Raw genomic sequence first — 14,804 nt, forward strand, 5'->3', positions numbered from 1 at the left:
GGCAATTAGCTCACCCTGAGTCCCAGGAAAGCTCTGCTGTCCACTGAGCTTTTCAAAGACAGGATGCCTGTGTCCTTTCCCCGTTACAGGACAGTAGCATCACTTACAAATACCAGCATACAGTGCATAGCACACATGTCCCTGCACACAGCAATGCTGCCTTTCTCTGTCTCCACCTCACAGCAATGTCCTGAGCACCTTTCACTTAGTTGGGACCCAAGGAGGCTGAAATTCCAAGAGTCAAGCTGACTGCACTCCCTCACCCCTGCTGCCCACCGGTGGTTTCCAGGCACTTGGTCCAGAAGGTAAGAGCATCTGGCTGCTCTTACATCCTCTGAGGGAGCTGCTGTGGAATGACTGCTCAAGACCAAGTTCAAGTGCAACTTCCTTCATGAATGACTGTGACTGCTCCAGCCTGAAGTACACTTTCAGTACTTTAAGCATCCACAGAGATTTTCCTTTCCATGGTCTGTGGTAACCATTTTGCTTTGAGTTATCTCTTCTACTATTTAGAACTAGTAGTCAAACCTAAATCATTTTTCACACATTTGTGCTACGTCTCCCTGAACAGATTGCCAGCTCTATAAAGGTAACACATATGTCTGGTTCCCACAGCATTTGTCACAGCCCCTGGCACAGAGCGCCCACTCAGCACCTACTAATCTGATCCCAGTAGAGCAAGCATGTCAAACTTGTGGCCCACAACAAGTATTTTTGCGCCCAGTCAGTATAACGGTATGTAAGAAGCATTTTAATAAAAATTTCGTAACTTGATTTTTACAATAACCTGCTATACATAATTATTAATGAACTACAACGTTCGTTAATGTCTGATTACTATAATCATGTTGCATTCATTTCCCTTACATGCCTTACGCACAGGCGTTCCATTTCTCTCCACTAATACTAGCAGCGAATATTTTAGCAGCCGATTGGTCTTGTACTGACTTGTTTGGTGTGCGCAACAGGAAACATTTTGCTTTTGGAGAACAAGAAAAATAGGTTTATTTGCATTACGCTTATTAATTTGTGCAGTTATTTAGTGTCTGGTAAGTTAATGTTCAAGAAAAAATATTAATTTTTATTAAAATGTTCTATTATTTTATGTTAACAATTACTCATTTATTTCAGTCCTTTGTATTCAGCATGTCTCTATCGAAATACACCTACGTTTCTATAAAATTAAAGCTTTTGTTTTTTTGCGGCCCACATAAATTTAAACCTTGTTTATGTGGCCCATGTTAGCCTTTGAGTTTGACATGCTTCCAGTAGAGGGAGGCAGATCCGTCCTGGGTGGGTCTCCTAGTAGGCAGAGGAGTTTGGATCTGCTCGTCTATAGGAGTAGCTCTCAGCACTGGCCATGTATCAGAATTCCCTGGGGAACTAGCTTTAAATGTGCAGGTGGCGAGGCCCCACCACTGAGATCTTGGCATGCAGTTAGGTGGAGAACTACTGATTAAGGCCCCACCACTGCCCAGTCCTGGAGAGGAGTGCTGCACTGTGAGTCCTAAAGCAGGAAAGGGGACAGGGGCCCTCTCCGAGCTCGCCTGGTGAAGCTTCACAATCAGAGCCTTTACCACAGAGTTCACCTTCTTGTCCATAAAGACTTGGCAGAAAATCTTGAAATTAAGTCAGCCGAAGGGCCACCGAGGCTCTGCAACTGCTTAGGGCAATTCTTCTATGAGGCCACCCCTGAGTGGGGGCGGGTGAGGAGAAACCCATCACCACCAGCAGGGACACTCTGGGGCAAGGACTTGCTATAATTCAGGTTTACGTGGCTTTCCCTCCACAGGGTTTAAGGGTTTGTCCCATTTATACAAGGGAAGCCCACATACTGAAAACTAGTTGAAAAACTTGGTTTCTATCACATTCTGGATATTCCTTCAGAAAGTTTCTTCATCTTGCATGATCTGCCAACTGCAGTTAGCAACCTCCTTCCTCCTTTCTACAACAGGCCTCTCCAAACAGAAGCTCTGCCTCTCTGTGGAGAGCACCTGTGTGCACGCATGTGTAGGGCTTATTGTAGAGCAAGTGTCAAAGCTGGGAGAATCCTCCTTACTTTAAGTTCAGCTTTCTTTTTTTAAAAAAAATTGATTTTACAGAGAGATGAAGAGAGGGGGAGAGAGACATTGGTATGAGAGAGAAGCATCGATCAGTTGCTTCCTGCAGACCCCCACCCCCCCTCCGACCTGAGATCGAGCCTACAACCTGGGCATGTGCCCTGACTGGGAATTGACCTGGCAACCTTTCAGTGCACAGGACGACACTGAAACAACTGAGCCACACCGGCCAGGGCAATTAGCTTCTTGAATCCATTCCTCTGAAGAAACATTTAATTGTGGGTCATTTATATAAAAATCTATGAAAGCAGGAAAAAAAAGAAAATACCTATTTACTAAACCCCAATGCAATGATTATGCTTGTTAAAACTATATTCCTTTCTTAGCTCCTGGTCATGTCCAAACAAAATACCCAATGGTGGTCCACAGAGTGGAGTGTAGTAGTCTAGCTCTACTTCATTTAAAGAGCAGACACCAGGACGACCTCCCCATGAATCCTTTCCTAACTCTGTCACCCCCAAGAATATCGAATGACGTCCTTCCCTGGGCTACTGCTGCACCCAGTTATAGGAGTTGGCACTTTACTTTGCAATCATTTGTTCAGGAATCTGTCTCCTGCAGTGGATGGTAGCAAAGGGCAGAGCAGTGTCTCCTACTATCATCAGACTTCTGCTCACACTGAACCTGGCACTCAGCCACATGAACGAACAGCAAGATACAGGAGCAAGAGAACAGTCTCTAATGCCCACAACAACAAAAAGTATTGGTATGAACTCCAAGTCCAATATTTCCCCAACTAATGAGACTGTACATGGGGGGAAAGATGCGACATTAGTATTCTCTGCAGGGCAAGACCTGGAACTGGCCCTTAAAGAATGAAGCCGCTAGGACGCACTGCCTAAGTTAACTTAGGGGGAAAAAAGCCACAGAGAGTTCAAAATAAATCAATTCCTTCAGCAAAAAAAATGAGCGAGATAAAAATAAATGGGCTTTTGCAACGTGAAGACAAGGAGGGATATGAAGGGCTCTTCACTGGCTGTTTGCACAGGTCTGACGGAGCTGCCTGAGAAGCAAAGGGACTGAAACTCAGACAGCGTGAGCTCATAATAATAGGTTAATGCCCCTCTTTTCTCATATGGCTTTGCATTTATTTAAGTGATGTCTTCTCTCAATTTACCATCCTGCCCTCCAGCCACTGAGTCAGCAGAACCTATGTAATGACTCACTGGATCCCTGGCTCAAAGCCTGAAAATAAGCTTCTCTGGAGACGTCTGGCAGGAGAGGAGGAGGGAAAAGTTGACAATTCTTCCTGGGAATTTATTCATCCAAGTTAGAGAGAAGCAGGGGATGGACTTCTGTTAAGAGAGCTGACCCAACAGCTGCTGCCACTAGACTAGGTTCCCTCTAGAGTCTGATAAAAATGTCAAAGGTGAATAAAATATCTGCTTTATTCTAAAAAATATGGCCGAGAAAAGAAAAACTGAAGTGTAAGCTTCTCAACCCAAGGATGGAGACAGTCTCCTGTCAAGATCAGCTGTGCCATCCTCTGAACTATACGTAAGGCACGTCTGTCAAACACAACAGCAGTCTTCGTGAGGAAACAGTCTCTCCACTCTTGTCCCTAGGGGAAATGACAGAAACCAGGAACCAGAAAGGTCCCAAGTCTAGAACGTGAGTGCCAACAGAAATGGCAGTGAGAACATGCAGCTGGCAGCAGCATCAGTAGCACATCGAAGACACATCTTTAGTTATTCTAGATTCTTTCAGTCAACAGTCTTGTTCATGCCTTTCATTTGAGCAGTTCAAAGTGCTTAAACACACTACCTCTTAGTCCTTACCACATTACTGCCTAAAGGCTGAACCATCACTCTGATTTCCCATTTGGGGAAACTAAAACTGAAAGCAACTCAAAACTTATATATTATTAAGTGTGAGATGCCTGCCCTAACATTCGGTCCCTAATTTTCAGACCCTGACCTTGTTAACTTCCTGACTGATTCTAGTAAATACCCCAAAGAGAACCAGAAACAATCCCATTTTCTACTTGAAGAAAGGCATAATTTTCAAGAAGCACTATATTTCATATCTTACATTAAAGTTAATTACTCTAGTAGGTAAGGTTCTCTTAACTTCTGATTTGGAAGTTCACTGAAGCATATTAAGTACATACTGCTTTAAGGTGCCAATTAGTCTGTTTCGATGTTTGAGTTTTTAACTTGAATTAACATGTTGAATCAAATTCAAAAGGCTGGCCTCTGAGTAGAGGAAAGATACCCAGCAAATACACAGAACCAAATTACGTTCAGGTATTTAGGATTCTTTCAGAAATCAGATCTGAAGACTCTGTAATAAAATCTACTGGGGGTAGAGGGGAGCTGGATGGAGTAGCTTGGAGTGACAAACATTAAAACATTATATAACGGGAAGTAATACGCATTGTTAAATATATAACACTTCCAGTTACACACCCAAGGGAAAACAAAGCAATTCAGAGGAAGCTTGCCAGAGGCCCAGCATCAAATCTAAGCAGCTTGGAACAGCTGCCCAAAAAGGCCTTGGGCAGGATCGAGCACAGAGTTGAACAGATGTTATCTGCCCTTTTCTTTCCTTAGTAATAAAGAAAAAATTTATAGGTATGTGTTTAAGATGCCTGCTTTCCTACATCCTGATTCCTCTTGGTTTCAGATCAATTCTGTTTATAGATTTGGAAATTTTCTTCACTGTTGTAATATTCTAGCACTCTCCCTTGAGACAATGGCCAGCATCAGTGCAGGAAACCTGTGGTGAAGAAAGAACAGGGACCCTACTAATTTACACAGAGAAATCTGTAGGACAGTTACTCCTCAACATAACATTACACACTCCCCTGCCGAGTCTTACACCGGTACTCACTCATTCCTCTTACCTGCTTGATACTCTAAAATGAGGTGGAACTCATCCACTTCTTGCAGTGACTCTGGTGGAACAAATACATTGTCATCAAGAAGCTCGTGCAGTTTCGGACCAACTGGACCACAAAGAAGAACCTGGAGACAAGAAATATGAAGTCTATCAGATCTGTTCCTTTTTCCATGGAATCTGTATAGTAACCAAAAAGGTACATTGAGGCCACTTATTTTCATTTTAACAAAACACTGAAATCCCAATCTAATTTTGAAAGTTATGTAATAGAGGGACTATTATCAGGGTTTCAGCCTCTGGAACATATGACCACAATGTACCCAGGAATGAGAGGCTGACAAAAGACCCATGTCACACATGTTAGGTCCTATGTAGCTGTTAGGGACTGAACATTTGTGTCCCCCCCCCCCCCAAATTCACATGTTAAAGTCTAATTGCCAATGTGACAGTATTTGGAGATAGAGCTTTTAGGAGGTAATTAAGGCTAAATGAGGTCATATGGGTGAGGTCCTATAGGAGGTAGCCTTATAAGAAAGAAAGGGAGAGATTGCTTTCTCTCTGCACCATACACACTGAAGAAAGGCCATGTGAGGTCACAGCAAAAAGGGTGGCCATGTGTAAGCCAGGAACAGGGCCTCACCAGAAACCAAACATTGCTGGAACCTTGACCTTGGATGTTCCAGCCTCCAGACTGAGAAAATGAATTTTTGTTGTTTAAGCCACTGGTCTATGACATTTTGTTATTATGGCAGACTAAGACATGCCCTACACTACTTTCTCTTTTTCTTCACTCACATCCTGTGTAGGAAAATAGATGTGGAATGTTGGAAACATTTCTGTTTGAATTGTACACAGTATAAAAAAGAACCAACCTCAAGGATCACAAGACCCTCCACAACAGGTGACCTGACTTGTGAGACCAGGCCCCTACCATACTTAGCTGTTATGTGAACAGAACCATTTTCCAAATATGAGAATTAAAAAGTATCCCAACTCAGAAAGTTTGGGGGCAGGTGCTCTGCAACTTTTCCAAAACCTTTTCTTCAACTCCGACCTGGGCCTCTCCCGTCTATTCCTTTTAGAAGCCATTTCACAGTACTGCTGTTTCTGCCATGCCAGTTCTGGACCTCACTCAGAGCCAGTCCAACAGACTCAAAACCACTGAAAGATGAGGGCTTGGACCAAAATTTAAAGGAAAGTACCCAGAGATAACAACACCATTTCGGATCTAATATGCTGCACCCAGAAGCTTCAAAGGCATTTTTACTTGCTAATTGACTGCTTGTTTGTACAGAGGCACTTTTATGTGTCTGAGAAATCCCAGCTTCTGAGTGAAAATAATGCCTCTCTCCCCTTGACCTACTTACTACTCCCTTTCAGCCTTGACACATGTCCATTATTTGCCAATTCTGAAAAGTCATGCCCCTCCCATTTTATTTTATTTTTTTGAATTCTTGACTAGAACTTCAGTTTTCATGCTAAGGTAACAAGGGCCCTCCTTCCTGCCGAAAATAGTAACAAGGGAAAACAGATACAATATGTGAAACAAGGGTTTTCAAAACATTTGGACATTGGGCAACAAAGAACAGTGATTCTGAAGAAACAGGAAAAAACTAAGCAAGTGACGTTTATAGAACACTACAAATACTTTAGCAAATTATCTTAAAAGAGTTTCCTTAAAAGAGTTCGCTGATACACAATTCTGAGAGGATTCACCAGCAGCAGACCTGCACAATAAAAAATGTGAAAGATCCTTCGGGCAGAAGGAAAATGATACTGGATGGAAATACAGCTCTAAACAAAGGAATGAGAGCACCACAAATGGTGCTGGATAAGTAATATCTAGATGAGCCATATTTCTTATTATTTAAAGCTCTTTAAAAGATAATTAACTGCTTATAAATATTAACAACATACAGAGGTTTGTAAGATTTGTAAAGGTAAACTATATAGCAATAATAGTATAAAGACAAGTGGGGAGAAATGAAGGTGTACGCTGTTGTAAAGTTCTTACATTCTACGTAGTATACTACTATCACTTGAAATCAGACTGTGATAAGCAAATATACATTATAAGCCCTAAAGCAATCACTAAAAGAACAACACAAAGAATTTTAGCTAATAAGCTAGATAATATGAAATCATAGAAAATAATCCAAAAAGAGTGCAGAAGTCCAGCAGGTATGGCTCAGTGGTTGAGCAGCGACCTATGATCCAGGAGGTCCTGGTTCGATTCCCGGTCAGGGCACATGCCTGGGTTATGGGCTCGATCCCCAGTAGAGGGTGTGCAGGAGGCAGCCGATCAATGACATTCTCTCATCATTGATGTTTCTATCTCTCTCTCCCTCTCCCCTCCTCTTTGAAATCAATACAAAAAATATATTTTTAAAAAAGAGTGCAGCAAAGGAGAAAAAAGGGAAGGTAAAGAGGTGGGACAAATGGAAAATAAGTAGCAAGATGTCAGATTTAAACCTAACCTGATAAAGCAACCATCACATTAAACGTAAATCGTCTAAACACTCCAATTAAAAGACAGATTGTCAAAGTATTAAAAAGCAAGCCTCAATTATATGCTGCCTACGAGAAATATGTTTTAAATATAAAGACACAAATAGGTTAAAAGCAGAAGGATGAAAAAAGATATATCATGCTAACACTAATCAAAAGAAAGCTAGAATGGTTATTTTAATCAAAACAGATTTCAGAACAAATAATTATATAAAATGATTTTCTTTATCCTTGGTAATCATAAAGAGTTCAATTCATAAAGGGATGTAATAATCCTAAGCAGTTCAGCACTTAATAACAGAGCTTAAAAATACATGAAGCATGCCCTAACCAGTTTGGCTCAGTGGATAGAGCGTCAGCCTGTGAACTGAAGGGTCCCAGGTTCGATTCTGGTCAAGGGCATGTACCTTCGTTGCGGGCACATCCCCAGTGAGGGGGGGTGCAGGAGGCAGCTGGTCGATGTTTCTCTCTCATCGATGTTTCTAGCTCTCTATCCCTCTCCCTTCCTCTCTGTAAAAAATCAATAAAATATATTTTTAAAAAAATACATGAAGCAAAATGTTATAAGAACTGCAAAGGAAATAGATCTAAGTCCACGATTATAGCTGAAGATGTCAATACATCTCTCTCAATAATCAATAAATCAAGTAGAGGGAAATCAGTAATATAGAAAGGCTAGAATGACACTATCAACCAATGTGGTCTAACTGACGTTTATAGAACACTCTACCCAACAACAGCAGAATATACATGCTTGTCAAGTTTGTGTAGAACTCACCAAGGTAAACCGTACTCTGGGCCATAAAAAAGTCTCAATAAATTTAATAGGAGTCAGAGAAGCACATTGTTTAACTCTAACCACAGTGGAGTTAAAATAGAAATCAATAACAGATAATCTGGAAAACCCCCAGATATTTAGAAACTAATACACTTCTAAGTAGTCCACGGATAGGTTAGTAAATAGCCTATTTCCAGAAAGGAAAGGGAAATTAGAAAGCATTTCAACCAAATGAAAATAAAAACACAATGCATCAAAAACTGTGGGATGCAGCTAAAACAATTCTTAAGCAAAATTTATTGTATTAAACATCCTAAATCAGAAAACAAGAAAGGTTTCAAGTCAATGACCTCAACTTCTTAAGAAACTAGAAGAAGAAGAGAAAGTTAAATGCAAAGTAAACAGAAACCAATAAAATAGAAAAGAAAAAAAAACTATAGAAAAATCAATAAAACCAAAAGCTCATTATTTTTTGATAAGATCAATAAAACTGATAAACCTCTAGCCAAACTGATCAAGGAAAAAAACACAATTTACCTATATCAGAAAAGATCGATAACTTCACTACAGATTCTAAAGATCTTAAAAGGATAAGGGAATATTATGATTAATTTTATGTCAATAAGTTCAACATCATAGATGAAATGGATAAATTCCTTAAAGGATAAAATTACCGAAGCTCATTCAAGAAAGAGAAAATCTGAATTTCTCTATACCTATTAAAAAAATCAAAGTTGTGCCCTGGCCAGGTGGCTCAGTTGGTTGGAGTGTTATCTGTACACTGGAAGGTTGTGGGTTCGATTCCCAGTCGGCACATACCTAGGTGGTGGGTTTGATCCACACTCGGGGCGGGTACAGGAGGCAACTGATTGATGTTTCTCTCTTCTCTCTCTTTCCCTCCCTTCCTCTCCCTCTTCCTCTCTCTCTAAAAATAAATAGGCATATTTCTGGCGAGGATAAAAAAAAGTTGTTAATAATTTCACATAAAAAGAAATCCAGATCTAGAGTGGCTTCACTGGTGAATGCTACAAACATTTAAGGAAGGTATAATATAAATTCTACACAAACTCTTAAAAAAAAAATCTAAATATTTCCAACTCATTCTAAAGGTCAGTATTACCTTGATACCAAATCCAGACATACAAGAAAATAAAAATAGGGACCACAGCCCTCTTGGAAATAGACATAAAAATTTAAAACAAAATTTTAGTAAACTAAATCCAACAATAGATAAAACAGAAAATAAATACATCAGAACCAAGTGGGGTTTACCTCAGGGATGCAAGGTTGGCTTAACATTTGAAAATCAATGTAATTACCATATACCAAACTAAAAAACCAAAAACCAATACAATCATCTTATTAGATGCATCATTTGATGAAATCCAGAATATATTTTCTCAAAGGCAATCTCCCCTTCTGCAATCTGGCTTCTATCCTACCAGTCCACTAAATCTGCCTTTGCTGTATTCACCAGGGTCTATTTCTGAGACACAATCTATAGCAGTCATTAAAAATATGAACTCTGGAGCAAGACTGCTTGGGTTTAAATCCCAGCTCCAACCCTTTATAAGGGTTTAACCTTCCATGCCCCACTTTTCTGATCTACAAAATGGGGTAATATAACTTCCCTTATAGGGCATTCTGAAGATGAAATGTGTACCGTGTGTGTGTGTTTGTGTGTGTGTGCGTGCGTGTGTGTGTATCACTTGATAGAGTACCTGGCATACAATAAGACCTATGTAAGTGTTAGCTATTATTATTATTACCTTTGGAAAACACCTAGTTCTTAACCTCTGGTAGTTCTCAGATGATCGCATTTTGGCAGGTTAAACTAAATCTGAGAGCAGAATAGGGTGGTGAGATCATGGCAGAGCCTGGCCTTTGAATCCTGGCTCTATCATTTCCTGGCTAGATGACCTTGGGCACATTACTTCTCTGGATCTTTCATCTTTAAAAGGATGATAACACCATACTTTCTAAGATTATTGTGAGGACTGAGTAACAGATACCCCCTTTCTTTGCTCAATATCCTACTAAGGTCAGAATGTTGTTTTACCAGAGTGCTTCCCAACGAGACTGGTCCCAGGCCCAGCTTCTCCAGAGAACAACAGCAAATGCTGTCTCAGGGGAGGTCAATATTGAAAAGTCAATCTTGTATTAATAACCCAGGACTTCCAGAGTGCTGTCCTCCCAGAGGCCAGAATTACTTCTCAGAGTCAGGAAGGTGGCCTTTTAGGAACCCACACAAACACCCAGGGTTCTAATGGGAAGGACACAGGCACTCTCTAATGAGCATATGATTGATCTTTTCTTTCCTTTTATCTATTAGCTGGTAGTATTTCTGAAGGTTAGCCCTGGAATTTCTAATCTTCTCTACTTGGGAGTTAATTACTATCTACAAAGATAATGACTATAAAATCATTATTTTCCACTCTAATACTTCATGAGAACGTTAATTATTTTTAAAATACAAATGTTCACACTTTACTATGCTCTCCACATATAAGCACATCCATCTTCTGCTGTACAGCATGGCTCCAAATAAATTCCCCCCTCAAACTGCTGATCAGCTATCTATATTACTGGGTCCATCTCTGCCCGTGACCCACATTTCTATTTCCAGGCTGGTTCTTCCAAACTGTTTAAGGTTCCTTTTCTCCATTGTCAGTAGCCACATCTATTCCACACTTGTCAAGTTTGCTTACTCCGATATCAGCTTTGTTAATCTCTCTTCTTTGCCCTCAAGTATGGTCTAGCACCGAGTGATTCCATCTTAGTAAGCTTAACAGATGAGCTTCTCCTTTTCTGGCTGCTCTAATCCAAACTTAATCATTTCACAGTAGGGCAACAGCAGTAACCATGCTGGCCTCCCTATTCCGCTCAGCAAAAGAACCTTCTTATTCAGATGTTATTCTGAACAGCAGGAATTTTGAATTCTATTAAACTAATAGTTGAAGACTTGAAGATACCCTCCTACTGACCTCCATTAGTGGACTTCGTTTTTCAACACTGGATCTAGGCTCACCAACAGAGCCAACTAAGTTTTCTCTCATCACTGTATAACCCCCAGTCTCAGGCACTGACTCCAAAGCCTACATACTTTTAACCATTACATGATACATTACTTAAGAACGTGGACTCCAGGTCCTAGGTTGGAATAGTTCCATTTATTAGCTGTGTTGTTCTATGCCTTATGCTTCATGTGGAAAGATAATAACAGTACCAACACCAGTATTAGCCTTAGAGGTTGTTGTAAGAATTAAATTATATAATCTATGTAAATCACTAAAAAAATATGGGGTAAAGACAATGTCAGACACAAAGTAAGCACTCAGGAAGCATTAACTGCTACTATACTCCTATTATTTTACTAGAGGCGCAGTGCATGAAATTCGTGCACGTGGGGGTGGGGTGGAGGGTGGGGTGGGGAGCTGGGGTGTATGTGTGTCCCTCAGCCCAGCTTGCACCCTCTCCAATCTGGGACATCCCTCTCACAATCCAGGACTGCTGGCTCCCAACTGCTCGCCTGCTTGCCTGCCTGCCTGATTGCCCCTAACTGCTTCTGCCTGCCAGCCTGATCACCTCTAACCCCTCCCCTGCCAGCCTGATCGACTCCTAACTGCTCCCTTGTCGGCCCGATTGCCCCCAACTGCCCTTCCCTGCAGGCCTGATCCCCCCAACTGCCCTCCCCTGAAGGCCTGGCCCCCCCCAACTGCCCTCCCCTGCAGGCCTGGCCCCCCAACTGCCCTCCTCTGCAGGCCGGGTTGCCCCCAACTGCCATCCCCTGCAGGCCATCTTGTGTGTTGGAGTGATGGTCAATTTGCATATTACTCTTTTATTAGATAGGACTGGCTCCTAACAAGAGGCCCAGGGCACATAGTAGGTGGTCTGTACATTGAATAAGGTATTCATTCTTTTTTTAAAAAACATATTTTATTAATTTTTTACAGAGAGAAAGGGAGAGGGATAGAGAGTTAGAAACATCAATCAGCTGCCTCCTGCACACCCCCTACTGGGGATGTGCCCGCAACCAAGGTTACATGCCCTTGACCGGAATTGAACCTGGGACCCTTCAGTCCACAGGCCGATGCTCTATCCACTGAGTCAAACCAGTCAGGACTAAAGTATTCATTCTTGCTCCTAAAATTATTGGAAAGTAGTGAAAGGGACAGGTTTTAATCTGGGAATTTGACCTACCTTTAGATCTGAGTTGGCTGCAAATTTCTGTCCAATTAAAGCTGCATTTCCTCCTACATAGTGCTGTAAGATAGTTCAAGGTTATTAGACAGTATTTAGCACAATCATGTTATCAAACCTTAATAATTTTTAAATTTTGAATTCTATATTTTTCCAAAAATTATTTTGAGGTGACTTTGCAAGGACATTGAGGTAAAGCTAATAAAACATTAAACCCACAGGTAAATGGACTATGAGTTTTAAGGAAAGGTGAAGAAAACAAATATGCTAACCATGGTAATTAGTATAATTGTCTTAACCCTGGATCAAATTTGGCCTTGAGCTTCTAGGCCAGTGATGGCAAACCTATGACACACGTGTCAGAGGTGACATGCAAACTCATTTTTTTGGTTGGTTTTTCTTTGTTAAATGGTATTTAAATATATAAAATAAATATCAAAAATATAAGTCTTTGTTTTACTATGATTGCAAATATCAAAAAATTTCTATATGTGACACGGCACCAGAGTTAAGTTAGGGTTTTTCAAAATGCTGACATGCCAAGCTCAAAAGGTTCGCCATCACTGCTCTAGGCAGACAGAACAGATAAAGGAAAAAGGACAAGTGTGCACAGATCTTATCTTCTGCACCATAATCCTTCTAAGAGTTTATGATTATGTCACTCTCCTTCTGAAAGTCATCCAATAAACACTACAATGAACTGAAATCCAACTCCTAAGTGAGGCACACAGGGCTTCTTGAGCTGCCCCTGCTCACCTTCACCTCCTGCCTTCCACACCAATGCTTCCAGTTCTCCAAGTCTGCGTTCCTCTGTGTGCCTTTAGCATATGCTTTTGGTTTGATTAGGATGCCTGCCCTTCTCATACCCTGGTAAATTCCTGATCACTTCTTAAGAATCAGCTGCAGTATCACCTCTTCTGCAGGGCCTTCTATTTCCTCTTCTCCACTGCCATCCCAGCCTCCACACCCCTCTACCCAGACAGGATTACAGAACCTCTGCTTCCCCTATGCTCCAAACCACTACTAGCACCCCTGTCCACTGGGGCTATTATCATCTGGGTACACGTCTAGCTCCTTCAGGGTAGGGACTGTTTTTTTTTTCTTCCTTATAATAAGTGCTCAATAAATGTTTGCTGTTACATTTTGAGAAAAAGGCAGAAACAAATTGATGTGTTAGGAAATACAAAGGCTTTCCTAGGGGCAATGCTGTTTCCTAAACATCATATCTCTCAGCCTAGGACACAGAGCTAGAGAACAGATAATTCAAGGCTGCTATTCCATGTTGCTGACTAAAGATGAGTTCATGTGCTTTGGAAACCTGACAAGTAGGAGATAAAGCTGATGTTCTATTATGAAAGCTGAGAAGCCTTATCAATAGTCTTGCTTAGGCAGAATGCTACCATCTCACCTTCCTGGTCCTCAGCCCCACAAAGAGGCACAGACTAAATAAATAATTCAATTCTAGATGCTAGACATCACTGTAATCCCAGGGTTTGTGTCAACCAATCACTGGCTATAGGTGAGAAAGTAATAGCTTTCTATGGGAAAACTTTCTGTTGATACATAGGTTAAAATTTGGCCTTTAATACATTAGCCTTTTTTTTTGTATTTAACTGTGATGGTTAGAATTTACTAAATATCTTGGGGGAAACATTAAGATTCTATGAAGTGGATTTAAGTTTTCATGTAATAGTTACTAACTGCTGTTTATCAGTCAATCTGCCTTAAGGGAATTAGAAGAGGCACCAAATGAAGTGTCACCCTAGTGGGAAATAAATAACACATTTTAGGCTTTATAAGAAATAATTTGGATGATCTAAAGCTAGGTTACATTTTGTATAAAGAAACTTTTTGTTATGAAACAAAAGTTTCAAGGCAGAGAAAGCAGAAATCAAATTGGTGATTTAAATGCATCATCACAAAGACGTTAAACCAGCGGTTCTCAACCTGTGGGTCTCGACCCCTTTGGGGGTTGAACGACCCTTTCACAGGGGTCGCCTAAGACCATCGGAAAACACATATATAATTACATATTGTTTTTGTGATTAATCACTATGCTTTAATTATGTTCAATTTGTAACAATGAAATTGGGGGTCACCACAACATGAGGAACTGTATTAAAGGGTCGCGGCATTAGGAAGGTTGAGAACCACTGCCTTAAACAGTAGACTTGTCATCATGTTAAAACTATCAAGATCTTTCATAAGAGATTAGACCTTCACTACTGAGCTCAGATGCAAAATGATCATACATGAAATTTTAACAGTTGCTATTCCTTTAGAAACTCAGCTGGGTAATGCCCATGCCCATTTCTAATGTTCTAATGGGCAGCTTCAAAGGAAAAAAAACAGCAATG

At 40.7% G+C, this 14,804-nt stretch overlaps 2 protein-coding genes across 5 annotated transcripts in view; one reads left to right on the forward strand and one right to left on the reverse strand.

Moving 5' to 3' along the window:
• Positions 1 to 786, forward strand: part of BBS4 (Bardet-Biedl syndrome 4) — a 131,070-nt gene extending 130,284 nt beyond the window's left edge. Inside the window, exon 16 of the mRNA XM_036348363.1 lies at positions 184 to 786. Coding sequence (XP_036204256.1) covers positions 184 to 194 — 11 coding nt within the window. The 3' untranslated portion in view covers positions 195 to 786. The remainder of the gene's footprint in view (positions 1 to 183) is intronic.
• ADPGK (ADP dependent glucokinase) overlaps positions 1 to 14,804 on the reverse strand; it is a 39,290-nt gene that overhangs the window by 10,718 nt on the left and 13,768 nt on the right. For 3 of the 4 annotated variants that reach the window (XM_036348389.1, XM_036348383.1, XM_036348399.1), the window contains 2 exons: positions 12,448 to 12,510; positions 4,966 to 5,086 (listed from right to left, as the gene is read on the reverse strand). In XM_036348389.1, coding sequence (XP_036204282.1) covers positions 4,966 to 5,086; positions 12,448 to 12,510 — 184 coding nt within the window. The remainder of the gene's footprint in view (positions 1 to 4,965; positions 5,087 to 12,447; positions 12,511 to 14,804) is intronic. The other variant, XM_036348408.1, reaches the window with a different exon arrangement.

The sequence above is a fragment of the Myotis myotis genome, unplaced genomic scaffold (assembly GCF_014108235.1).
Source record: "Myotis myotis isolate mMyoMyo1 unplaced genomic scaffold, mMyoMyo1.p scaffold_m19_p_1, whole genome shotgun sequence".
Classification (NCBI taxonomy): domain Eukaryota; kingdom Metazoa; phylum Chordata; class Mammalia; order Chiroptera; family Vespertilionidae; genus Myotis; species Myotis myotis.